Source organism: Danio rerio, chromosome 3, assembly GCF_052040795.2.
Source record: "Danio rerio strain M-AB ecotype USA chromosome 3, GRCz13ab, whole genome shotgun sequence".
Classification (NCBI taxonomy): Eukaryota; Metazoa; Chordata; class Actinopteri; order Cypriniformes; family Danionidae; genus Danio; species Danio rerio.
In genome coordinates, this window is record NC_141023.1 from 3,035,384 (window position 1) to 3,063,260 (window position 27,877).

General features: G+C 43.2%; 2 protein-coding genes and 1 long non-coding RNA gene across 3 annotated transcripts in view; 2 read left to right on the forward strand and 1 right to left on the reverse strand.

Moving 5' to 3' along the window:
- The window catches only part of LOC101886663 (uncharacterized), a 44,535-nt gene extending 18,974 nt beyond the window's left edge, over positions 1 to 25,561 (forward strand). The window contains 9 exon segments of the mRNA NM_001442608.1: positions 6,180 to 6,566; positions 6,674 to 8,899; positions 9,891 to 10,010; positions 10,844 to 11,028; positions 11,487 to 11,644; positions 14,654 to 14,899; positions 22,438 to 22,600; positions 24,421 to 24,523; positions 24,801 to 25,561. Coding sequence (NP_001429537.1) covers positions 6,180 to 6,566; positions 6,674 to 8,899; positions 9,891 to 10,010; positions 10,844 to 11,028; positions 11,487 to 11,644; positions 14,654 to 14,899; positions 22,438 to 22,600; positions 24,421 to 24,523; positions 24,801 to 24,826 — 3,614 coding nt within the window. The 3' untranslated portion in view covers positions 24,827 to 25,561.
- Positions 1 to 27,877, forward strand: part of plbd1a (phospholipase B domain containing 1a) — a 522,382-nt gene that overhangs the window by 427,384 nt on the left and 67,121 nt on the right. The window lies entirely within an intron of this gene.
- LOC147845409 (uncharacterized) overlaps positions 10,659 to 27,877 on the reverse strand; it is a 68,216-nt gene continuing 50,997 nt past the window's right edge. The window contains exons 2-3 of the long non-coding RNA XR_015480335.1: positions 21,034 to 21,723; positions 10,659 to 10,766 (exon numbers count right to left, since the gene is read on the reverse strand). This is a non-coding gene — a long non-coding RNA (uncharacterized LOC147845409). The remainder of the gene's footprint in view (positions 10,767 to 21,033; positions 21,724 to 27,877) is intronic.

Consider the following 27,877-nt stretch of genomic DNA (forward strand, 5'->3'; position numbering starts at 1 on the left):
ACGTGGGCCATTTGCTCTTCCCTGACTGTCGACTGACTAACTGATTGACTGACTCACCCGTCCCTTCCCTAAACCCAACTGATGCAATGGCTGAATGCTTTTACCATAATTTTACACTGCTTTCATTTTCTGGAACCATTCTTTACTGGACTCGAACCTCAGTCCAGCTACCAAGCAAACGGGTCTTGCCGGAAAAGCCAGTCAGTGGTAGCGCTAAAAGAAAGTTGTCAGCCGCATAATACCTGCCCACAGTGTTCATTTTACATACAAAATGCAGCCAGATACCCTGGGTACATATTTGCAGTTTGCAATATAGACCTGGGTACGTATACACAATGAGTCTGTGTTGGTCTCACACCAGAAAAGAATCATTGCATTTAATCACATTATGCTACACCATGGGTTTACAAAATGAAATTTACTTTGGTCTATGGGGTTTCAGTGCTTAAACATCCTAATATCTCATCACACTTGATCAACTTATTGAATGCATTGGTCTTGTTATTGTTGTGACGCTCAATAATCAGGACGTGGAACCCAATTGCAAGTAAAAGTTATTTAATGAAGATCACAGACAAAAGACAGAGAAAATGGTGAGTGGCTGGAAGTACACAGTCTTTTAGCAGGAATAACAGTAGCGATCTTGGTCGGCAGCGCCGATAGAAAGTTCATGACACTCGTCAACAGAGTGAATCAAACAGTCATCATCAAAGGAACCGGAAGTATCCGAAAGTGAAACGAGGAAGCAACCGAGCCACTCACCACCAGCGAGAATCAGCGAGAGGATCCTGACAAGAGACAAAACACCGTGAGCATACAACGAACTGACAAAGTGAGACAGGAACGCTGAACATTTATAGGCACAAAAATGCGCTACACCTGTAGCGCGCTGATTAACAGCCGAGCGGTGACACGCAATAGTTCCGGTAACAAGGATCATGTGACCGCTCAGCTGATGCCACGAAAACAAACACCCACTGACAGGCACGCGAGTCCCACACAAGCACAGAGAGAGAAGCACACACACTTAGAAACACATACCATAAATAATGAACTGTCACACAACGCAGACACTTCAAATGAAGAGCAGATAGATCCACAACCGTGACATTACCCTCTCCCCTACGGACGCCTCCTGGCGTCCCCAGACGAGCCTACCTGGCGATTGTAATCATCGATAAGAGAGTGGTCCAATATGTCCCCGGCCGGAACCCAACTTCTCTCCTCCGGACCGTAACCTTCCCAGTCCACCAAGTACTGAAATCCTCGTCCCCTCCGTCTAGAGTCCAGAATGCGCTTAACCGAATAAGTAGTCTCCCCATCTACGAGACGCGGCGGGGGGGGAACTGGTGTGTGCGGATTAATTGCCGTATGAAAAACGGGCTTTACTTTGGATACATGGAACACGGGATGAATTCTCCTGTACGCTGGAGGTAATTTGAGGCGGATTGCCACAGGATTAATGATCTTAGTGACAATAAAAGGGCCAATAAATTTAGGGGCTAACTTATTGCAGACGGTGCGGAGCGGAATGTTTTTCGTAGAAAGCCACACTTTTTGACCGACAACGTAAACGGGAGGCTTAGACCGGTGGCGATCGGCTTTAGCCTTGGTGCGCTTCCCCACTTGGAGGAGGGTCTGTCTGGCCCTATTCCAAGTGCGGCGGCACCTCTGGACAAAGGCGTGAACAGAGGGAACCGCAACTTCAGATTCCAGACTAGGAAAAACTGGTGGCTGGTAACCTAGACTACACTGAAACGGAGAAAGGCCCGTGGCAGACACTGGTAACGAATTATGTGCGTACTCCACCCACGAAAGTTGTTGGCTCCAAGAGGATGGATTCTGCGAGACCAAACATCGCAATGTGCGCTCAAGATCCTGATTGGCTCTCTCGGTCTGGCCGTTACTCTGGGGATGAAAACCAGAAGAAAGACTAACAGTGGCCCCCAATAAACGGCAGAATTCTCTCCAAAATTTAGAGACAAACTGAGGCCCCCTGTCAGAGGCCACATCCGTCGGGAGGCCATGAATGCGAAAGACATGATCAATGACAGCAACCGCTGTCTCTCTGGCTGATGGTAATTTGGGCAGAGAGATGAAATGAGCAGCCTCCGAGAACCGGTCCACCACGGTCAAAACTACCGTGTTACCGTTAGAGGATGGAAGACCCGTAACAAAATCTAGCGAAATGTGTGACCAGGGTCTCGAAGGCACTGACAGCGGTTGGAGGAGTCCAGCAGGTGGGCGATTGGAAGACTTGGAAACCGCACAGACAGAGCAAGCCAAAACAAAATCACGCACATCGCGAGCCATAGCTGGCCACCAAAATCGTTGTTTGATAACAAATAATGTGCGACTCACCCCTGGGTGACAAGCTACCTTGGAGGAATGACCCCACCGGACGACGTCGGACCGTAATCCCTCTGGCACAAACAAACAACTCGGTGGACATCCGATCGGGGGCGTTACCCCATCCAGGGCTGCACGGACCCTCGACTCGATCTCCCAAGATATGTTAGCTACGACGATGTTCTGAGGAAGTACAGAATCAGAAGATGACTTGCGATCTGAAGGATCGAAAAGACGTGATAACGCATCAGGTTTGATGTTCTTGGAACCTGGTCTGTACGAGATGGTAAAATTAAACCGTCCGAAAAATAATGCCCACCGAGCCTGCCTGGAGTTCAATCTTTTAGCGGATCTAATATATTCAAGATTTTTGTGATCGGTCCAGACGATAAAAGGCACCCCCGAGCCTTCTAACCAGTGACGCCACTCCTCCAAAGCAAGCTTGACGGCCAACAACTCTCGATTACCAATGTCGTAATTTCTTTCTGCAGGAGATAATCGATGAGAAAAATACGCGCAAGGATGGACCTTGCCATCCGAGGCGGAACGCTGGGACAGGATGGCTCCGACCCCAACCTCCGACGCATCGACCTCCACCACGAACTGCCTGGAAGGGTCAGGGGCAATGAGGATCGGGGCTGAAACGAAACAGCCTTTTAGTTTGGAGAAGGCAGCCTCGGCTGCACTGGACCACCTGAACGGCGTTTTGGAGGAGGTCAAGGAAGTCAGAGGTGTGGCGAGCTGGCTGAAATTGCGGATAAAACGCCGGTAGAAATTGGCAAAACCCAGAAACCTCTGCAGGGCCTTACGGGAATCTGGGGTTGGCCAATCTACCACAGCCTGAATCTTCTCTGGATCCATGCGCATCCCCTCGACTGACACGATATGTCCCAAGAACTGAACCGACTGTGCATGAAAAACGCATTTCTCCGCCTTGACATAAAGCCCATTCTCTAACAGCCTCTGCAACACTCGTCTGACATGTTGAATGTGCTCCTGGAGAGAGTGGGAAAAAATCAGAATGTCATCCAGGTAGACATAAATAAACTGATCTATCATATCTCTCAACACGTCATTGACGAGTGCCTGAAAAACAGCCGGAGCGTTGGAAAGGCCGAAGGGCAGAACGCAATACTCAAAATGCCCTCTAGGGGTGTTAAACGCTGTTTTCCACTCATCCCCGGGTCTTATGCGAACCAAATGATAAGCATTGCGAAGATCTAATTTTGTGAAAAAGTTCGCCCCCTGCAGACGCTCGAAGGCTGAAGACATCAGCGGCAAAGGATAAGTATTCTTAACCGTGATGCTGTTCAGCCCTCGATAGTCTATGCACGGACGAAGGGAACCATCCTTCTTTTTCACAAAAAAAAATCCCGCCCCCGCCGGTGAAGAAGACGGGCGGATGATCTTGGCTGCTAGAGAATCAGAAATATATTTCTCCATGGCCTCCCTCTCTGGAACAGACAGCGAATATAACTTGCCTTTAGGCGGAGACGTACCTGGCAATAAGTCTATAGCACAGTCATAGGGACGGTGAGGAGGTAGAGAAGCAGCCCGGGACTTACTGAACACTCTCTTCAGGTCATGGTACTCACGGGGCACGTTTGACAGATCCACCTGCTCTTCCTGAAACACAGAACAAGACACAGTGGAACAAGCAGACAATAGACAAGACTTATGACAGCTCTCGCTCCAAGAAAAGACTGTGTTGTGGCCCCAGTTAATATGTGGCTTGTGTAACACCAACCACGGATGTCCCAGAATGACAGGATTCTTAACAGTCTTAGTGAGAAAAAAGGAAATAGTTTCAGTATGATTTCCTGAAGTAATAAGTCTAATAGGGGCCGTGATGTGCGTGATAGTAGGAAGAGGTAGTCCACTAAGTGCATGAACAGCTATGGGTGAAGAAAGAGGAAAACAAGGAATTTTTAACTTATTAACTAGATCAGAATCGATAAAACTCCCTTCAGCACCTGAATCGATGAGCGCATCACAGGAATGAAAGTTCGAGTTAACTCCCAATTTAATGGGTAGAAAAGTGGAACCTGAAGTGTCCTTCCCAGTCAATATTTCGCCCACCAAAAAACTCTTACCAGTGGATGGTTTGTTCTTGACTGGACATACGGCTGCATAATGACCACCAACCCCACAGTACATGCACAGTCCCCCTGTGCGACGACGACGTCTCTCCTCCGACGAGAGGCGAAATCTTCCCACCTGCATGGGCTCAGGTTCCGGATCGGGGGTTGTAGCCTCTGGAAAGCAGGCCTGAGGACGGAACTCCTTGTGAACGCCTCTGCGCTGCAGACGGTTGTCCACCCTTATAGCCAGACTGATGAGACCGTCCAACGTCTTGGGCAGCTCCAAAGCATAAATTTCGTCTTTTATGTGGTCCGCGAGTCCGTGAAAGAACATGTCCCACTGGGCTTCACTGTTCCAGCCACACTCAGCCGCCAGGGTGCGGAAATCAATGGAGTAATCCGCCACACTGTGATCCTCCTGGCGAAGCTCCGCGAGACGTCTGGATGCCTCCCTCCCCGAAGCAGCTTGATCAAACACCGTCTTGAGCTCCTCTGAAAACGACTTAAAAGACAGACAGCAGGGAAGTTTCTTCTCCCACGCCGTGGTTCCCCATAATGCCGCTTTGCCAGTCAATAGATTAATTAAAAACGCCACCTTGCTCTCTTCGGTGGGAAAAGATGATGGTTGAAGAGATATGTAAAGTGAACATTTGGCAATAAAGGCTCTACATAAATGGGGTTCACCTGCATAAGGTTGTGGTGGAGGTAGTCGTGGTTCGGTGGTTCGGGGAGTTTCGTTGACCAACGGGCTGGCTGGTGGGTCGACGGAGGGAGCTGGTAAGGAGGATCCGGCGCTGAGACCCGAGCTGAGTCGTTGGACTTGTGTAGTCAGCTCCGAAACTTGATTGACCAGTGCTTGGATGGCTTGGCTGGTCATTTTCATCTGTTGGTCTTGATGATCCATCCTGGCGACACTGCGTGAAAGCACCTCCTGAATTTCTGCGGCACTTGCTGGGTCCATGTTGGTCAGTTCGTTCTGTGACGCTCAATAATCAGGACGTGGAACCCAATTGCAAGTAAAAGTTATTTAATGAAGATCACAGACAAAAGACAGAGAAAATGGTGAGTGGCTGGAAGTACACAGTCTTTTAGCAGGAATAACAGTAGCGATCTTGGTCGGCAGCGCCGATAGAAAGTTCATGACACTCGTCAACAGAGTGAATCAAACAGTCATCATCAAAGGAACCGGAAGTATCCGAAAGTGAAACGAGGAAGCAACCGAGCCACTCACCACCAGCGAGAATCAGCGAGAGGATCCTGACAAGAGACAAAACACCGTGAGCATACAACGAACTGACAAAGTGAGACAGGAACGCTGAACATTTATAGGCACAAAAATGCGCTACACCTGTAGCGCGCTGATTAACAGCCGAGCGGTGACACGCAATAGTTCCGGTAACAAGGATCATGTGACCGCTCAGCTGATGCCACGAAAACAAACACCCACTGACAGGCACGCGAGTCCCACACAAGCACAGAGAGAGAAGCACACACACTTAGAAACACATACCATAAATAATGAACTGTCACACAACGCAGACACTTCAAATGAAGAGCAGATAGATCCACAACCGTGACAATTGTACTGAACTCTGATTATATTAAACTGTCATTGCTGTTCAAGGAAACTTAAAATTGAAGATAAAATTACGCCAAACCTTTTACCGAAAGTTTTATCATGTATAGAGTTGTTTATCTTATCTTGAAAAGATTAAACTGAGGCTTTATTTTAACTTTTTCTATACTTAGTACTTTTCACTAGCCCAAGTGTCGACCCCTGCTACAACTATACCACTTTGGATGAAGCTCGCCGGTCAACCAGCAATACTGTTTACTATGGAATGTGCGATTATAACGTGAAGTGGAACGGCTGGTACAGGCTGCTCTTGAGTGGTCAGAATGCTCAGATGCCAGAATCCTGTGTTAATCGGACCATGTGTGGCACTGAAGAACCATTTTGGCTTAATAGTTCTCATCCACAGCCGGAGGATGGAGTGGTCACCCGTCAGGTCTGTGTTTCCTCATCGGAAGGCTGTTGTGGTTACACCTCACATCCTATTCGAGTCAAAGCCTGTCCAGGAAATTACTATGTTTATGAGTTTGTCAGGCCAATGTTTTGTGGAGTTTATTGTGCAAGTGAGTATTTACTTCAGAGTATTTACCTAACCCTTCAGTATGATACAGTCATTTATCTCTCTGTTTATTATAATAACAAGTGTATTAATAAGTATCAGAAATGTCAGATGTTACAGTCTCTTCAACCACAACTACAACATCAAGAACACTAACCACAGCAGCAACATCTAGAACACCAACCACAGCAACAACACCAAGAACACCAACCACAGCAACAACATCAAGAACACCAACTACAGCAGCAACATCTAGAACACCAACTACAGCAACAACATCAAGAACCCCAACTACAGCAACAACATCAAGAACACCAACTACAGCAGCAACTTCTAGAACACCAACTACAGCAACAACATCAAGAACACCAACTACAGCAACAACATCAAGAACACCAAACACAGCAACAACATCAATAACACCAAACACAGCAACAACATCAAGAACACCAAACACTGCAACAACATCAAGAACACCAACTACAGCAACAACATCAATAACACCAAACACAGCAACAACATCAAGAACACCAAACACAGCAACAACATCAAGAACACCAACTACAGCAACAACATCAATAACACCAAACACAGCAACAACATCAAGAACACCAAACACAGCAACAACATCAAGAACACCAACTACAGCAACAACATCAATAACACCAAACACAGCAACAACATCAAGAACACCAAACACAGCAACAACATCAAGAACACCAACAACAGCAACAACATCAATATCACCAAACACAGCAACAACATCAAGTACACCAAACACAGCAACAACATCTAGAACACCAACTACAGCAACAACATCAAGAACACCAAACACAGCAACAACATCAAGAACACCAACTACAGCAGCAACATCTAGAACACCAACTACAGCAACAACATCAAGAACACCAACTACAGCAACAACATCTAGAACACCAAACACAGCAACAACATCAAGAACACCAACTACAGCAACAACATCAAGAACACCAACTACAGCAACAACATCAAGAACACCAACTACAGCAACAACATCAAGAACACCAACTACAGCAGCAACATCTAGAACACCAACTACAGCAACAACATCAATAACACCAACTACAGCAACAACATCAAGAACACCAACTACAGCAGCAACATCTAGAACACCAACTACAGCAACAACATCAAGAACACTAACTACAGCCACAACACCAAGAACACCAACCACAGCAACAACATCAAGGACCCCAACCACAACAACAACATCAAGAACACCAACTACAGCAACAACACCAAGAACACCAACCACAGCCACAACACGAAGAACACCAACCACAGCCACAACACGAAGAACACCAACCACAGCCACAACACGAAAAACACCAACCACAGCCACAACACAAAGAACACCAACCACAGCCACAACACGAAGAACACCAACCACAACAACAACACGAAGAACACCAACCACAGCAACAACACGAAGAACACCAACCACAGCAACTACACTAAGAGCACCAACCACAGCCACAACACGAAGAACACCAACCACAGCAACAACACTAAGAGCACCAACCACAGCCACAACACGAAGAACACCAACCACAGCAACAACACGAAGAACACCAACCACAGCCACAACACGAAGAACACCAACCACAGCCACAACACGAAGAACACCAACCACAACAACAACACGAAGAACACCAACCACAGCCACAACACGCAGAACACCAACCACAGCCACAACACGAAGAACACCAACCACAGCCACAACACGAAGAACACCAACCACAGCCACAACACGAAGAACACCAACCACAGCCACAACACGAAGAACACCAACCACAACAACAACACGAAGAACACCAACCACAACAACACGAAGAACACCAACTACAGCAACAACACAAAGATCACCAAGCACAACAACACCAAGAACACCAACCACAACAACAACATCAAGAACACCAAACACAGCAACAACATCAAGAACACCAAACACAGCAACAACATCAAGAACACCAACCACAGCAACAACATCAAGTACACCAAACACAGCGACAACAGAAACTACCGAAACAACATCAAGAACATCATCTATATCAACAACAGTATCCACAACAACAACACTAAGAACACCAACCACAGCAACAACATCAATAACACCATCCATAGCAACAACAGTTACCACAGCAACAACATCAAGAACACCAACCACAGCAACAACAGAAACCCCGGCATTAGCACCAATAACACAAGCAGTACAAACAAGACCACAAGACCAAAGAAGTTCTTCTCCAACGACACATACACCAATTACAACAACCAATCCACTAATGGAAACGACTGGTATTGTCTTCCTTTGATCATATGTACATTTTTGCTGATGTGTTTTTAATTTAGAAGACAAATTTTCAGTTTGACCGTTCATTACTGTGCAAAAAGTCATTTCTTATCAGATTTTTTTTGTCAAGATCAAGTTTTTGTGTAATATAAATGAGAGTTAGCACACAGATGCATTTGACAACATTGTTGTTTTAGGCAAGGATTCCTTGTCCATCTAATGCTGGTTCACACCAAAAGTGAAATTAAGGTTTACATGAGCAGAATACTTACAAAATTAATACAATCGCAAAGAAACACAGAACATTGAATAAGGTGAAAAACATAAAGTGAGTAAACTAGAATGAGTGACCTGGTGCTCCACTCTTAGTGTGAACCCAGCATTAGCAGCCTAGCATGAACAAGAACAGGGAGCACCACCATAGCTCCCAAACCATACAATGAATCACACAATGACGGTCATAAATTTAATGTTTTCTGACAAACTTCAGGAACAGCACGTTGACCACACTAGAGAAACAAGCAATGACCAAACACATAGGGGAGCTTAAGACAACAAGCCTGTTGCCATTACCCAAATACAGATATATTTCAGTTTATGATACTGGAGGAAACAAGATTGACTAGAGCAGGGTATTTTTGTAATAGCAGAAACCAGGGACAATGCAAGGCACGCCTTACAGGAGGTAAAAGACAGTTAGAGGGTTATCTTCTGTTATAGGCAGTGCCACATTAAATGTATTTGCCTGAATATATATATTCCTATGTGAATCCTGCATCGCTTATGTTTTAAAGTGGGTGTCTATGGGGGTCATTTTAGTACTGGAGTCAATTATACATTTTTTACACATGCACAGCCATTCAGAGAGCATTGTCCTTGGTCAAAGTTAAAGTATCTGTCACTTTGTAGTAATAACTTGTGTAGATCCAATGGTAAATTTAGCCATGTTTGTAAGCAAGGAACTTTGTTTGTTTTTAATTTTACTTCTCCTCTTAGGTGATACGGATCCCTGTTCTGAAATCAGTTGCTCTGAGGACGAACACTGTGGGGAAAAACATGGCGTTTATGGCTGTTTATGTAATACAAATCATAACGGATCACATTCTGACTCTTTTGGTTGGTATCATTTAAAAACTTGTATGGTGTTTTAATAACATTTTAAAACTACTCTGACAGGAATAAGCAACCAAGGCTTAATCTGATTACGTACCTCTATATACATTTCTGGAGGCAGCAAAATACGTCCTAGAAGGTACGTTTCTTTTTTTTTTTTTTTTGCAGTTTTTGTTTACACGGATCCACCAGAGCCCGCTGTGTATGCTTTTTGGGATCTCAAATGTCTCTTCTGAGTGCCATTCGTGCCTGCTGTTCTCACGTAAATCCACCAGAGGCCGCTGTCGACTGACTGACCTTCTGGCTGACCAACCAATAAACTGATCCCCCCACCCTCCCCCTTACATAAACCCAACCCAAAGCATTTTAAAAAGCACAGATTGACCAGCACCCACCCCCTTACCTAAACCCAACCTCAGTGTTTTAAAAACAAATCCAGAAAAAGAAAAGCCCCCTGTTTTTTACCACACGTTCAGATTTTACCACATTCTCACTTGTTTATTTTATTTTTTTAGCTTTTGTTTTTGTCTTACCTGCATCTGGAACTGTTCTTCACCGAACTTGAACCCTGTTGTTGCAGTCAACTCCTCTCTGCTTCTCAAGTCTATTGACTTATGTGTCGAGCTACCCGACAAACTGGTAACAGCGGTAAAGTGGTCAGCTGGTAAGCATGAAAAGGAACGGCGTCATACCGCCTCGAAGCGTACGTTATAAAGACGAAATGCAGCCATACATAGCCCTGGCTACATAATATGCATTCTCCAGATACGTATATAGGGCTACGTTTTCGGAATGACTCTGTGTTTGGTTATAATCTTTTGTTTGTTTTCTTTCAGATTTCTCCGAAAGCTGTGAAAGCAGCTCCGGCTTCATGTCTGTGTCTCGCTGTCAGCTCTTTGAGGCTGGTTTTCCAGCTGATATCCTACACCTGAATGATCCCAGCTGCAGAGGAACAGTCCGGAACGGCAGAGTGGAATTTCAGTTTGATAACGATAAACACATCTGCGGCACAAAACTTGTGGTAAGATTCACAAAGTCTAAAGTATTCATGTATTCATTTGAAGGGGATCAATCTCAGACTAAAGAATCTGCAAAAGTAACACTAAATATTCCCTAATGCCTATGAGATAAACCAAAACCTAAAGCACGATACACCCAGAACAAACCCATAATTCATTTAGAGGAAAAGGACGACACTTTTAGACCATGTGCCGGGTGCACTGACCATTTTTCCCATCCTTAAAATAGCAAAATTGATTTCGGACACACCCTTGCACCATGCGCTTTAGACCATACACTTAGATCGCTAAAGTAAAGAGCCCTCTATGTGTAAATAACTCACTGTTCATAATGCTGCCTGCATTCTCCACCATTAATATCCAACTCACACTACTTAACTTGACTGGTGGAACTGCTATGGTTATGTATTTACAGTTATGACTTTAATATCTTGAATTTTGCTTTTTTTTTTGTCCACAGGCCAATGGCACACACTTCGTCTATGATAACTGTATTCAGGGGACACCGAGGTTAGAAGGCGTCATCAGCAGAGAGAAAGCTCTGAAGCTTTCTTTCAGTTGTGCTTACCCGCAAGCGCAAGCTCTTTCCATGAACATGGAAATCAACCCACTGGAGAGGTGTGAGTCAGTTGAACTTTCATAAACATGCCAATAATAGCTAGAGCAGCGGTGAAAACATTTAGCCAATAATACTAAAAATAGATGGCTTTGAATTTATACTGTACCCGCAAAGCAGAGTCATTCTAATACAGCTTGATCTATTTGAAGTTAAGCAGGTTTAGGCCTGGTGTGTTCCTGGATGGTAGACCTCCTGCTCAATTCAATCAGGCCTTTATTTGTCACATGTACTGCCGTATAGTGAAATTGCACCCCCCGACCATACACAAACAGCCAGCAGCTAGCTCTCTGCAACTTTCACATAGTCGCCCACTGAAGCTAAGCAGGGCTGCGCCCGGTCAGTACCTGAATGGGAGACCACATGGGAAAACTAGGTTGCTGTCGGAAGTGGTGTTAGTGAGGCCGGCAAGGGGCGCCCGACCTGCGGTCTGTGTGGGTCCTAATGCCCCAGTATAGTGACGGGAACGTCACCTCAGAGAGCGCCGTCTTTCAGATGAGACGTTAAAATCGAGGTCCTGACTCTCTGTGGTCGTTAAAAATCTCAGGATGTTCTTCGTAAAAGAGTAGGGGTTTAACCACGGCATCCTGGCCAAATCTGCCCACTGGCCTCTGTCCATTATGGCCTCCTAACCTTCCCCATGTCATAATTGGCATCATCATCTGTCTCCTCTCCACCAATCAGCTGGTGTGTGGTGTGCGGTATAGCGCAAAATGGCTGCCATCGCGTCATCCAGGTGGATGCTGCACACTGGTGGTGGATGAGGAGATTCCCCCGCTTTGTGTGTAAAGCGCTTTGAGTGCCCAGAAAGCACTACATAAAATGTAAGGAATTATTATTATCATTAGTACAAACATTACAATTTTTCTGTGGAAGACAGGTCATAGGAGGTAGCATTTAGAAAAAGGAAGTAAGATACATTTCAGGAGAGGGAGGTGAAAAAACTCCCTCTCCCCTTGCTCTTGAATTAGGGCAGTGCGAGATCAGGGAGATAAAAAAGCCCAGCAATCAGCGCATAAACACACAGACGTAGACATAACATCGCAACAGGGGATGTGGATATAGTCTGATGAGGGCAGGCAGACACCTGTTCCTGCAGCCAGGGGGCGCTGGTCACCGACCCACCTACCCCCTACAGTGGGTGAAAGCACAAGAAAGGCATGTAGCTATGTATGTGTGTGTAAGCCTGTAGAGTCCAACAGGTGTCCTTGACAGGGAACAGGAATTTCAGAGCGTCTCCTTATCTTGCTATCCGGGAGAAGTTGTTTTTCTCCAGCCGAGGCCGTCTGGCAGGAAAAACACAGGGTAGCCGAAAGAGCAGAAAAGTACTTCAACTTTAGGCCAATATCTGCCAATTTCACAGATATTTAATGTCCGTCACTCGTCCTCAGGTTTGGCCAAATCTTGTTGCAAAGCCGCTAGTTTCACTCCGATGTTTTCCAGTCTGGTTACTAGCGAGCCTGCCCATCACCGTTTCAATCAAGCTGGCCAGCTTGGTGGGGTTTTGAGCAGTACTGATCGCTTTTATCAATCATCGATACCCCAGGGCCCCGCATAAGCCCATCAGCAGAAACCCTGTTATCAAAGGTCCGAATATCTTCAATATCCTCCAGAGACAAACAGCCAGGCACAGGACGCACCACTTCTCCCACTCGTCCATCATGTATCGAGCTGCAAACGTCCCCGCAGGACAAGTGGGCTCTCCCGAGCCCAAACTTCTCATCGAGAAGATGGTGTCAATTGCATTCAAAGACCAGTTGATCAAATCCATAATTCCTTATTCGTTTGGTTAGCAAGGCACGGAGAGCCTCAGAGATAGAATAAGAGATAGAATAAGACGAAGACAAGAGTGGATAACAAGGAGAGATTTGGGACGGAGATGGGAAAAAAAAGTGTAAACTAGATTGCTGTTAGAGGATTGCTGCTTAGTTAGGTCAGTCATTTATAAGGGATTTATAATAGTCTTCACTTTAAATTAGGTCACAAAACTCAAAGTTAATAAAGCAGTAATTATCAGAGAAACTACTACTCGTTGCCTGACAAATAAAATTTATAAATGTGTCAGCGCCATTGGTAGTGGTTAGTGTGTTGACACATGCACTCCGGTGATCACGGCGACCCGAGTTCGATTCCCGCCTCGTGGTCCTATGCCTATCCATCTTCTCTCTCTGCTCCACACACTTTCCTGTCAATACTCTCTACTGTCCTCTTAACGGTGAAAATCCCCCTCAAAAAAGATATATAAATGTTCATTTGAATAGTTTATTAATCCTTTACTCAATTCTGAATGATCTGAAAAAACACCAGCGACTCTTAAAGAACTGCTTTGTAAATAATGCAATAATTTACTTACTCCCAGCGCCATTTATATTGAAGTTGATATTTGGCCACACCATGTTGGTGTTTTTCATAACATCTAGTTTTTATAAGGTGAGGTGTTAGCCCAATGCTAAACCCACAATCCTGAGGGCCAGGGCATACACTAATACACAATTTAGCTAACCCAATTCACTTGGACTGTGGGGTAAACCGGAGCACCCTAAGGAAACCCACGCCACCACAGGGAGAACATGCAAACTCCACACAGAAACGCCAACTGGCCCAATTGGGACTCGAACCAGTGACCTTCTTGCTGTGATGTGACAGTGGTAACCTCTGAGCCACCGTGTCACCCAATGCAATAATTTAGTAGTGAAAGATTAATCATTAACAAAGTATGAAAATACATTCATTAAGCAGATTATATGTGATCATAAAGTCAAGAATGCAGCATTCATAGCTGTAGTTATAAACTGCTTACTAATGCATATTAATGTAGAGGTAATCATTTACACATGAATAATTAGCTATATTTGCTAATGCTTAATTAATTATTCATAATGTGCAGTTATTACACATCTTTACCCATATTTCTAGCTGCATTCATGTATTTGCTCTCTCAATATTTCAGCTAGTGCTAGCACACTCTCCATATAAATGGCTGAATAATTCATTCATTCATCATTTTACAGCATTGTGCACAAGAGTCTTCCAGCGGGTGAAGGGAGATACCGTGTTCGGATGATCCCTTATCAGGATGATGGTTTCACGCAGCCCTTCAATGGAAGTGTGGATGCAGAGCTGGACCAGGAGATGCATGTGGAGGTTCGTGTGGAGGGGGTCGACAGCCGCCAGTTTGCCCTGGTGATGGACACATGTTGGGCTACACCTGTGAATGATCCCGACAGCAGTCTCCGCTGGGATCTCATCGCTCATGAGTAAACATACAACATTTTCAAGTGTATTTTATTGCTGAAGCGCAGGATTTCTTTTTGTTTGGTTTGTATGAGGAATACAATATGTGCTGTATAACTGGAGAAGACTGTATAGGATGTATTTTAAGATACCATCTGGGGAACACTTTACAATAACAATACATGATAAATAATAATTGCCTAATATGTAAACTAACATTACTTTATTTTGAACAAATAATAAGTTAAGGCTTGCACCAATCAGGAACTAACTTTAAGTGAAGTTTATTCATAAACTAATTTCGAGAGGATCACGTGCTTATGATTTATCACGTCCAGTCTCGCATTTGCTAATCACTAATCTTCCAATCATATGAGCCCTAAGGCACCATAAATAGTCTAAGTTTTCAGTTCACTTTATCTTCGTTTGGAAGAAGCAGCTTCACCGTAGCTAGCTCCGTTGAAGAACCAACTCTAAACCAGCATGGACAACTAAAGCAGCAACAAGCTACAATCTTCAGGATCTTCATTTGGAAGAACGCTCTGCTCTGCTCATCAACTACAAAAGCTACAAGTGCTACAAGCTACAAAAGCTTCAAGCTACAATCTACAATATACAATCTAAAAGCTTCAATCTACAAGCTACAATATACAAGCTACAGCAACAACAACAACTACTATTGCTACCATTTCAAACAACTCAACTCCAACAATTTCATCAACAGCTTAAACAACAACACCAAAACCTTCCACTTCAAAGAGCCTCCACAACGCATCTGCTGTGTCTTCAACCTTATTTCCCAGCAAGATATAAGCCAAACTCCAAAGCTATTGCAATAAAACGGAACCCTCACCTTCTCCTAGCAGTACACATGCTATCCATCGTTTAACAGATTGTTTGCTGGAATGTGTTCAGCAGAGCAGCAGCTCCAGCCACAAACAATGTTGAATTTGATCAACAAAATGGCCGCCAGGCTTTTTGCACCTTTTGCATGGCCTGACTGAAACTCCTTAAGCCAATAGCTGTAAAGATAAGCGTCTCCATCCAATGAGCTAAAAGACTGGAGATGGTCCCGCCCTCTCTCTTGACTCTGTTGCAAAGACCTTATGAATGAATAGGCCAGACACGCTTGTAAATTTAGATTAAAAAAAAAAAAAATAAAAAATAAATAAATAAAAATAAATAAATAGGCCAGACACGCTTGTAAATTTAGATAAAAAAAAAAAATAAAAAAAAAAATTAAATAAAAATAAAAAATAAAATTCCATTTGACATTTAACTTCTGAAAAGATTATTACCCAACCAGTAAATATTAACAAGCTATTGAAAAACATTATGCCATCAAGCACAGAAGTCCAATTGTAATACGCCAGCGACTCATGTGTTGATTTACAAGCGTCATATAAGATTATATAGCAAGTCAGTCGGATGTGAAAACGGCAAAGAAACAAACTTCCCACTTGACTGTTATAAATACAAATTTAAACTTCACTATCACTTCACATGCTCAGTCTTCAAGGGGTACCAGTTTTCCAGGACCACCAGACTAGCCATATCCCATGTCCTCAGCTCTCCATTCATCTGTCATCCCGTTAGGAGACGAACACCCACCCCTACCATCCTTGCACATCGTATCAATGAAGTCATCGGACCATGCATTATCAAAAGCGCTTCCATTTACAGCCGCCCATGCCCTTATTAAGATGCCTCGCATGGATATAAACTAAAACAATTTTCATGTCTGCCATACTTGTATTATTTTGCAAAGATTTAATTTCTGATTCTCTTTGTTTTTTCTATTTTAGAGATCATGACTGCTGGCTCCAGAAGCTGACCCTCATCCAACCTATTACACTCCACATCCTCTTCACAAAGGATACATTCCATTTTTCACTTTATCCAATCTGTCCTAACCTGCAGTCTGCAACCTCCGAACCTGAAACCGTCGATAATCTTATTAAAAAGAAATCGACAACTTCATGATTGGAACTCCAAGGCTCCTCCTTTTAATATCTCGCGCATTAGCCCCATTGGTGTCGCTACTCAAAAGTTCTGGCAAAAACGCCTTGTAGTCGACCTTTCGTCCCAACACAATTGCTCCTTTCCTAGCATTAACAGCACTATCCCATTGGACGAATATTTACTTAACTACCACGACATTGATCAAGAGATCTCTCTCATAAAGATAGCCAGTCGTAACACCTGGCTAGCCAAAGAAAACATTTCCCCTACCTTTAAAATCATGCCAATCCACCCAGACTTCTGGCACCTTTTGGCATTTATTGGCGAAATCAATTCTATTTTTCGGATGCAAAAGCAGCCCAAAAAATATTTGACATGATGTCAGAAGCTTTATGCTGGATTCTGTCTAATATTTACGAAATACCATACCTCATTCACCTTCTAGACGATTTTCTTATTTCCCCCCCGTCATCTCCTCCAGCCAAACACCTAGCGATCACCCAGCAGGTTTTCGCTGATCCCGGAAGGACCCAGTACTTCAATCGAATTTCTGGGTATTAATCTAGACTCGCATAAATTCCAAGCATCCCTTCCTAAAGAGAAAATCAATCGAATAATTTCTCTATCCCAAATTTTCCTTGAAAAACAGATGTGCACACAACGAGAACTCCTACCAATTCTCGGCCATCTAAATTTCGCTATGCGCATTATTCCTTTCCCACCTCCTTCAATTATCCACCACAGTTCATGGTTTAGAAGAAACAATTTTTCTCTCCAAACCCAGTCGCGATGAACTTTGCTTATGGATCTCTTTCCTTAAGCAATGGAACGGCTGTTCCTTTTTCTACAGCGACTTGATTGCATCCCCTATTGACATCAACACATACACAGACGCTGCCCCTCCAATAGGTTACAGTGGCTAATATAAAGGACACTGGTTTGTCTCAACATGGCCAACCCAATTGTAATTCCATTCCAAAGACCAATGTTTTTCAGCCCTCTTCAAATTCTACCCTATCATCGCAGCAGCCATCCTGTGGGGGGACGAATGGTCTACATCTAGCATTCTCTTTCACTGCGATAACGAAGCTACAGTGCATTGCATTAACAAAGGGCGCTCCCACTCCCAATCGCTTATGCCATTTTTAAGACACCTTATCTGGATATCTGCTAAAAAACAATTTATCATGATTGCTGAACATGTACCTGGTTGCAAAAACCAAATCGCTGACTCTCTCTCTCTCATTTCTCTTTGCAGATATTCTGGCAACTAGCCCCGGAAGCAGACCCTCACCCAACGCCGGTCCCTCCTTATTCAGTAACGATATTTCCATAAACCACCCACTTCATAATCTTCATCAAACTTCTCTATCTCTTATCCTACAAGCAATAGCTCCCAGAACCCTCAATGCATACCTCACAGCATGGAATTCGTTCAAACAATTCCATACCATGCTAGACAACCCATTACACTCAAAATCCTTACCTCATGCATCTACACCCTCTGTAAAGGTTACATTTCCTCCCATACAGCCTGCACCTTAGATGCTATGTTCAATCTAGCATTTTTTTGGGGGGTTTCTTAAATGTTCTGAATTAACAGTTACATCCAAATTTAACCCTCTACTCCACCCCACCATCTCAGATCTAGCTTTGCAAGACAGGGAAACTATCTCTTTCCTTATCAAACAAAGCAAACAGATTAATTCCAGAGAGGACACTCTATCCTCATTTTCAATATTCCTTCACCTACACGCCCATTCCAAACCCTCTTTGCCTAGAAAATCTCAAGAGGCTAACCCACTGGCCCCGCTTTTTACTGATGACGCTAACCGTCCAGTATCTCGATTCTGGTTTCAAAAACACCTTAAAGAAATCTTTCGCCTATCAGGTTTTTTCCCAGAGCCCTTTTCCAGCCACTCATTCAGGATTGGCGCAGCCACTACAACGGGCTCTCACACCATCAGATCCAGACCCTTGGTCGCTGGTCTTCTGAAGTTTTCAAATCTTATATACGTCTCAGTAAATACCACCTCAATAAAGCCCAACAGGCTTTAACCAACCCCCAAGCACCTCCTCACACGGCTCCAACTCAAAAAGGTGTCTAACAGAGCCTCGACTCTCGCAAGAGTCATCCAAACCAAACCCCGCAGAAGCCCAATTGTCCACCCATGGCACCCTTACATGTTTGCCAAGGACTCCCTCAAGGGCCATTGCAGTTAGCATCTTCTGCAATCACCAATAGCTATTTACAGATGCAGACGTTTGTATCCACATGTTCTTTGCGCATTTACTGCGTTTGTACATATGTATTATATTTGTGCTTGTTCCCTTCTTCCAACTTTTCCAAATCTTTTATCCTTATAACCCTACTTTTCAGCCTCTCGTTCCTTTCTTCTCTACACTCCACTCCCAACTAATCTATTTTACACTCTACCTCTAATGATCTTGTTTCTCCTGTCTAGACTCTTCAGACACCCGAAGGGGCCCCCTTGAGCTCCAACTCTCGCAGGATTCGGCCATAGCGGCCACAGTCCTTTCTTCTTCACGATGTTACCTATTCTTTTTCCGCCTAGACTCTTTCTCCAAGCTCCAAACCCCGCAGGGGTCCGCTCAAGCTAAAACTTCTTCACTCTACTTCAACTACCTCTCTTCTCCTTATGACTCACCCTCTAGCTCTGACCCCCACAGGGGTCGCTCCGAGCCCCAATCTCTCGCAAGAGTTATCCAAATCCTCTTTCCCACTCACTGCTACCTATCTCCCCCTATCTACACTCTACCCCCAAGCTCTGACCTCCACAGAGGTCGCTTCAAGCTCCAACTCTCGCAAGAGTTACTCTCTTCCACTCATTGCTCCTCCCAGCTACACTCTACCCTCAAGCTCAAACCTCCGCAGAGGTCACTCCTATCTACACCCTACCCTCAAGCTCAAACCTCCGCAGAGGTCACTCCTATCTACACCCTACCCTCAAGCTCAAACCTCCGCAGAGGTCACTCCTATCTACACCCTACCTTCAAGCTCAAACCTCCGCAGAGGTCGCTCCTAGCTACACTCTACCCTCAAGCTCAAACCTCCGCAGAGGTCACTCCTATCTACACTCTACCCTCAAGCTCAAACCTCCGCAGAGGTCACTCCTATCTACACCCTACCCTCAAGCTCAAACCTCCGCAGAGGTCACTCCTATCTACACCCTACCTTCAAGCTCAAACCTCCGCAGAGGTCGCTCCTATCTACACCCTACCCTCAAGCTCAAACCTCCGCAGAGGTCACTCCTATCTACACCCTACCTTCAAGCTCAAACCTCCGCAGAGGTCGCTCCTATCTACACCCTACCCTCAAGCTCTAACCTCCGCAGAGGTAACTCCTATCTACACCCTACCCTCAAGCTCAAACCTCCGCAGAGGTCACTCCTATATACACCCTACCTTCAAGCTCAAACCTCACAGAGGTCGCTCCTATCTACACCCTATCCTCAAGCTCAAACCTCCGCAGAGGTCACTCCTATCTACACCCTACCTTCAAGCTCAAACCTCCGCAGAGGTCGCTCCTATCTACACCCTACCCTCAAGCTCTAACCTCCGCAGAGGTCACTCCTATCTACACCCTACCCTCAAGCTCTAACCTCCGCAGAGGCCGCTCTAAACTCAAACTCTCACAAAGCTCCATCTTTCGTAAGAGCTACTCTCCTCCACTCTCTGCTCCATACCTTCACTCTACTCTGGCCCCCGCAGGGGTCACTTAGAGCTCCAACTCCCACAAGATTCACTCAAAGTTCTCTTTCCACTGCTTCAAACCACCTATTCTCCCCTTCTTCTTAACCCCGAAAACCATGAACCCCGCAGGGGTTCCTTTAAACTCTAACTCCAGCAAGAGTTATCAGAATCCTCTTTTCACCCTTATTAATCCTATCTAATTAATGCCCATGCATTTAACCTCTTTCCTTCTATTATATCCAGCAGCCGGATATAGCTCTAAATTTCCTGCCTTTTGGGGGGTTTTTTCTTCGAATACGCGGCTGCTGTCCCGAGCGATTAATTTCTGCATTTTGGGGAGTTCTGAGATCCACCGAGCTCAGGCTCCCTTCTTGCTCTGCCAACGGGAGGAAGCCCCGGGCTCGAGGAGCCCTTGAGCTCGGGGCTCTCTCCCGGGACAGCATGCCAAATAAGCTTTGTAAATCATCAGCTAAGTGTGAACTCTTGAAGTGAAGTTTATTCATAAACTAATTTCGAGAGGATCACGTGCTTATGATTTATCACGTCCAGTCTCGCATTTGCTAATCACTAATCTTCCAATCATATGAGCCCTAAGGCACCATAAATAGTCTAAGTTTTCAGTTCACTTTATCTTCGTTTGGAAGAAACCCCCCTCCTCCCCTATTCTCCTCCTTTACCTGTAATTGGGCGGCACGGCGGTCCAGTGGTTAGCACTGTGAACCACACAGCAAGAATACTGCCGGTCCTAGTTCGATAGGACCGGTGAGTGTTTCTGTGGGGAGTTTGTATGTCCTTCCCGTGTCCGCGTGGGTTTTCCCCGGGCTCTCCGGTTTCCTCCCACCATCCAAAGACATTCAACATACTTAACAATCAAGCTGGTCTAATTCCTTACGTTCCCTTAGCTACAGCGGCAGGGGAGTTCTGAGATCCACCGAGCTCAGGCTCCCTTCTTGCTCTGCCAACGGGAGGAAGCCCCGGGCTCGAGGAGCCCTTGAGCTCGGGGCTCTCTCCCGGGACAGCATGCCAAATAAGCTTTGTAAATCATCAGCTAAGTGTGAACTCTTGAAATGCAACTTGAGTTCATGTGTGAATAATGGCTACGTATTATTACATGTTTGTTAATTATTATGCTAATTAAACCGTTAGTTTTAGCTAAATGAACTAACATTAACTTATTATTAACATGTTAATGTATCTTTATGGCATGACCTTCCTTGGAGGGGCACATTATCAACTCATTCTTAACTACTCATTGACACACATTGTGCATGATGTTCATGAGTAGTTAAGAATGATAATGTGCCCCTTCAAGTAAAGTCATGACTAGGCCCACACGGAATCTGCGCGCGCAGAATTCTGCAGATTTTCCGCAGATTTCTTTGGGATGTTTAGCCCATTATTAATTCTGTTTATTTACTTGAGTAAATGTGTAAATCTGAAATTTTTCAGTTTTTTATTCAGTAATTTATCACTTTTTATTTAATATTAAGGTTTTAGTTATGATACTCCGCTGGATACTCCCAAAGTAATTCCGCTTAAATCCGCAGATTTTTACCAAAATTCTCCGCAGAAACAGCAAAAAAAAAAGTCTGCAGAATCCGTCTGGCCCTAGTCATGACATAAAGATACATTAAGTGGTTATGTGTTCATTTTAGTTACGTTTAGTTAAAACTAACGAGGTAATACATTAACAAACATGTACTAACAAGGAATTAAGGTAGCCATTATTCACACACAAACTCATGTTGGAGTTAAAGTTAGTTCTTCATTAGTGCAAACTCATTATTCATTTATATTAACGTTTAATTCACATCATTATTCATGTAGTGTTATTGTAAAGTGTTACCAAATCTGGTTTGCTGATAATCATCATTGATTTCCTCAGATGTCCCAATCCGGCTGATGAAACAGTGGATCTGCTGCAGAACGGCGTCTCAATATCCAGCCGTTTCTCCTTCAGGATGTTCGTCTTCAATGCAAACTCCAGCAGGCTTTACCTGCACTGTGCTGTTCACCTGTGCCTTCTGTCCAGCAACCACTGCACACCGGTGAGGACACACGCTTATGAGTAGGCCCACACGGAATCTGCGCGCGCAGAATTCCGCAGATTTTTAGCCCATTATTAATTCTGTTTATTTGCTTGAGTAAATGTGTAAATCTGAATTTATTCAGTTTTTATTCAGTAATTTATTACTTTTTATTTAATATATTAAGGTTTTAGTTATGATACTCCGCTGCATAATCTCAAAATAATTCTGCAGAAATCCACACATTTTTGCCAAAATTCTCAGCAGAAATAGCAAAAAACGTCCGCAAATTCCGTCTGGCCCTGCTTATGAGGCAGGAATGGAGATGGAAAGAGTTTGATTTTTGGCAGAAAATTATCCACAAATGGGTGGTTTAACCCTCTTCATTTTTTTTCAAAAACTACTGGAGGTTTTTTCTTCTTTTGAGCACAAAATAAGATATTTAACTTTCAACTTTTTTTTTTTCTACACTGAAAGTCAAAGACCATCAGTTCCCAATAAAAAAACTCATAAAGGTTTGGAACTACTTGAGCACTAGTAAATGGTGATTAGATTTGATTTTTAGCTGAACTGTCTCTTTAATGTCTTATAATCAGCGTTAATGTCAGGGATGCTACAACACTTGCTTTTGCTGCCCTCTTCTGGAGACTCTCTATTTAGAATTAGACTTCACCTATTATGTCTATTTTTACAAGATGTAAAATAAGTCTCTGATGTCGCTAGAGCGAGTGTGTAAAGTTTCATCTCAAAATATGCAAGAAAGATCTCATGGATGCATTTGGTACACATCATTAATGATGTATCTTGAGATCATTTGGTGTTTCGGATCTCTCAACGTCACACACTCTCACCCAGGTGACCAAGCCGGGGTTGATCAAGTCCCCGATTTGTGTCCCAATAGAAGTCCACAGATCCGCTCTCTTAATCCACAGCCACCTTGTGGCATTCTCTGCGGCTTCACTTGCAAATCAAATGGCCCTTTTCTTTGCTACCCCTATAATGCCCAAAGGACGACCTGCAAAGCCTCTACATCCTAATTCTATGGGCTTATATGCAACCCCGCCAGTCCTACGCCACCCAACCCGCTCCGAGCTGGTATCGAACCGGCGACCTTCCGCATGGGAGACAGTGGCTCTACCAAGGAGGCTAAAGACCATGACCTCTAGCATTTGTCGCTAGAGCACCTTTAGAGGTTAGAGGAGTGAGGTTTACCTGCACAGCACACACTAGCTGGCCTCCGCTACACTCACCCCCCAAAACCCGCTCCAAGCTGGGATCGAACCGGCGACCTTCCGCATGGGAGTCGGTTGCTCTAACAAGGAGGCTAAAGACCATGGCCTCTAGCATCTGTCGCCGGCCTCCGCTACAAGTTTCTTCAGCCTCTCTCCCAGCACTCATTCCTGGTATTTAGCACGCTTCCTCTCATCTGCTTCTTCAATACGCTCTTCCCAAGGCACTGTAAGCTCCAGAATAATTAGCTGTCTTGAAGCTTCTGAGATAACTGTTATGTCTGGGCAGAGACGTGTTTTTGCGATGTAATGAGGAAACCTCAGCTTTTTTCCCAGGTCGACCTCCAGCTGCCAGTACGAGGCTTTGAACCTGACCCTTCTAGGTTTTGATCCTAATTGTGGTGTTTTGGTGACTGTTGCTTTAAATGCAGATGAGATTAGCTCTTTTCAAGAGAATAAAAAGTGACAATCATAGCAATTGATAATAATTAACAGCAATAATCATCAAATTAACTCCATGATTCTGTCATATCATTATGTTTCATGCTTGTTCAGTGATGTTTGACAGGGGTTTACACTCACAGTGCTGGATCTCTTCTTCTTCTCCTGTAGAGCTGTAACTCTGAGCCGCACAGGAGAGAGCGCAGGTCTCTGGAGCTTCAGGACAGCACTTCCATATCCATGGGTCCTCTGATGCTGTCTGGAAGAAAAACAGGTTGAGATTTACAATTATTTAAATTATTAGTTATGTGATATTTCTATCAGTGTTGTCAAAGGCACTAGCTGTGATACTATTCAGTACAACTTCCATTTCCAACATACAATAGACAATCAGATGTGTTTAAGAGTCTGCTCAACAGCGCACAAATGTCAGCAGGAAATTTAACAGTTTAAAATGACTGTGTGAATTAGTATCAATGTTGTTTTTCTATGGTGCATCAGTCATTTCTATGTTGTAGTTCAATTTATAGCATTATTTCCTCTGTTCACAGATCAGTGGGTGCCAGAAAAAGTTTGAGGCGTCTTGTATTTGTGCTTCACTGATGGCTCTGCTGGTTCCTCTCATCAGTGTCTTCACCATCTTTTAGAGAAATAACCTTTAATCTCACTTCTGAATTTTAGGCATTTTATAATCTCATATTAATCAATGTGTCATGGGAGCCAAACTGTTTGTGGATTGCTAAATGTGTGATTATTTAATTGTTTTTTGTTTTGGTTTTGCATATATATCTTCTCTTCTTTTTCTTTGGCCTTTGTCCCGTATGATTGCGGGGTCGGCTCTTTTTGGAACAAGTTCCATATGGTAACGACTTTTTTACACCTTCCGGCCGGCCTGTCGTATGGGCCTGTCACACTCATACACTACGGACAATTTAGCCTACCCAATTCACCTGTAGCATGTCTTTGGACTGTGGGAGGAAACCGGAGCATTTGGAGGAAACCCACGCGAACGCAGGGAGAACATGCAAACTCCTCACAAAAAAGCCAACTGAGCTGAGGTTTGAACCAGTGACCTTCTTGCTGTGAGATGAACTTACTATCCACTCCGCCACCCCTTCGGTTTCTGGGCATATGTGAAGTCAGAATTATTCGCCCCCTTTAAAATCTTTTTCTTCTTTTTAAAATATTTTCCAAATGATGTTTAACAGATCAATGAAATTTTCACAGCATGTCTGATATTTTTCCTTCTGAAGAAAGTCTTAATTGTGTTATTTCTGCTAGAATAAAAGCTGTTATAAATTTTTTAAACTCCATTTTATAGACAATATTATTAGCCCCTTTAAGCTATATTTTTTCTCGATAGTCTACAGAACAAACCATCATCATACAATAACTTGCCTAATTACCCTAACCTGCCTAGTTACCCTAATTAACCTAGTTAAGCCTTTAAATGTCACTTTAAGCTGTATAGAAATGTCTTGAAAAATATCTAAACTAATATTATTTACTGTCGTCATGGCAAAGATAAAATAAATCAGTTATTAGAGATGAGTTATTAAACTCATCAAAGAAATCTGCTCTCTGTTAAGCAGTAATTGGGGAAAAAATAAACAAGCGGTCTAATAATTCAAAGGAGCTAATAACTCTGACTGCAACTGTGTGTGTATATATATATATATATATATATATATATATATATATATATATATATATATATATATATATATATATATATATATATATATTATAGTATGTATGTATGTATGTATATACATATGAATATTATTTCATCAGTTAGATACAATCATTAATCAAACAAAATGTGAAAACAACAAAATTAAACAGATTCATGTTTATTAGACTCATTCCTGCTCTGTAATCCCTCTTTAGTTTAATTAATCTTTAATAAATGAACATGCTTGTGTTGCAGTTGATGAAAGTGTTTCTGTAAAAGCCCGACTCAAAGCATGCCATTTCACCTGATAAGAAAAGCAAGTAAATCCTTACATTAATGTGTAAAAAGATAAACTGGTCAAATAAAATAATTAAGGTAAATAAAAATAAAAACATCATACATACAAAAAAACATACAATTGAGTAATCAAGGCTCACAGCTACCTCTTTACAATAATATTGTCCACTGGTGACTTTACAATGCGTTTCAAATTATGCAAATGATACCTTTGTCTGATTTTATTATTTTTACGTCATCAACAATTAGCAATAATTACAATTTTATTGAAAAAACCTCAAAATAATAATAATAGCAACAACAACGTTAATTTATTACTTAAATGCACTGTTCCAAATCATCATGCATAAGAGAGTATAGATTGTAAAGACCCAAAAATAGCGATTTATTGAATTTGCTTACTTAAGAGGTCATATTTACTGGAATAAAAAGCAATTTTAAATCACAAACAGGGCAAGTTATATGTATAAAAGAGTCCCCTTCTTTGATATCACCATTCTTGCATCATTAAACTTGTAAGTTTTGGATAGTTTCTGGTTAAATTCCTTTGCAGGATGTCAGAATCGCCTCCCAGAGCTGCTGGCAGGACCCTACCCTCAGCTACTGAACACCACTTTATGGAACCATCCCAAAGAGGCACAAAATCTATTGCAAGGGCATTCACTTTTAATGTTCCATTAAAGAAGAACATATTATTATCAATACTTCATCACTTATTTCCACATCAGCAATTTTACTATTCTGAGTGTGCCTCACACATGTGAGTGGGCGAGACAAACCCTCAGTTGGACACACTCTCTCCTCTCCGTATGCACCAGACACTTTATTAATATCAACACTAATGTGAAAACATCTTGTGTGCTTCATGCAGGTGTGTGGGCTGGAAAAAGCTCCTGTAGGATAAACTCTTTCCCATTTCTGTACTTGTGGTAGCATACATACACTGCAACTCTCTAATGATTTGAATGCTTCTTTATCCTTTTAATAAGTTTCTTTGGATAAAAGTGTCCGCTAAATGAGCCAATGCTTCTTGACCCTGCATACATATCAACCTGTTAATGGGGACATCACAAACCAGAATATGAACCTTTTAAATCTATAATAGGGACACTTTAATGCTCTAATACAGGGGTGTCAAACTCAGTTCCTGGAGGGCCGCAGCTCTGCACAGTTTAGTTCCAACTGTAATTGAACACACCTGATCAAACTAATTGAGTCCTTCAGGCTTGTTTGTAGCCTGCAGGTAGGTGTGTTGAAGAAGGGTTGGAACTAAACCGTGTAGGGGCTTCGGCCCTCTAGGAACTGAGTTTGACACCCCTTCTGTAATATGTAGAGCCGCAGTTCTAGAGTCTGACCGCCAGAGGTCAGTATGCAGACTCAGAAAACTGAGACACACACAAGCAATGCTTATTGCACAAACAAAATGCAACTTCAAACACAATTAAAATGAGTTTTTCTTTTATTTACATTGAAAATGATAAAAGACACAAGGGCATTTTATATGGCATATGGATTTAGGTTTAAGTTTAGGTCTGAGATACTGACACAGTGTGCTTTTCACAGTATTCAAGTGTAATGGAAAGTAAACAGTCCTTGCTACACATTTTACTCACAGACATCCGATATGTATTATTATTGTTATTATTTATGTATATT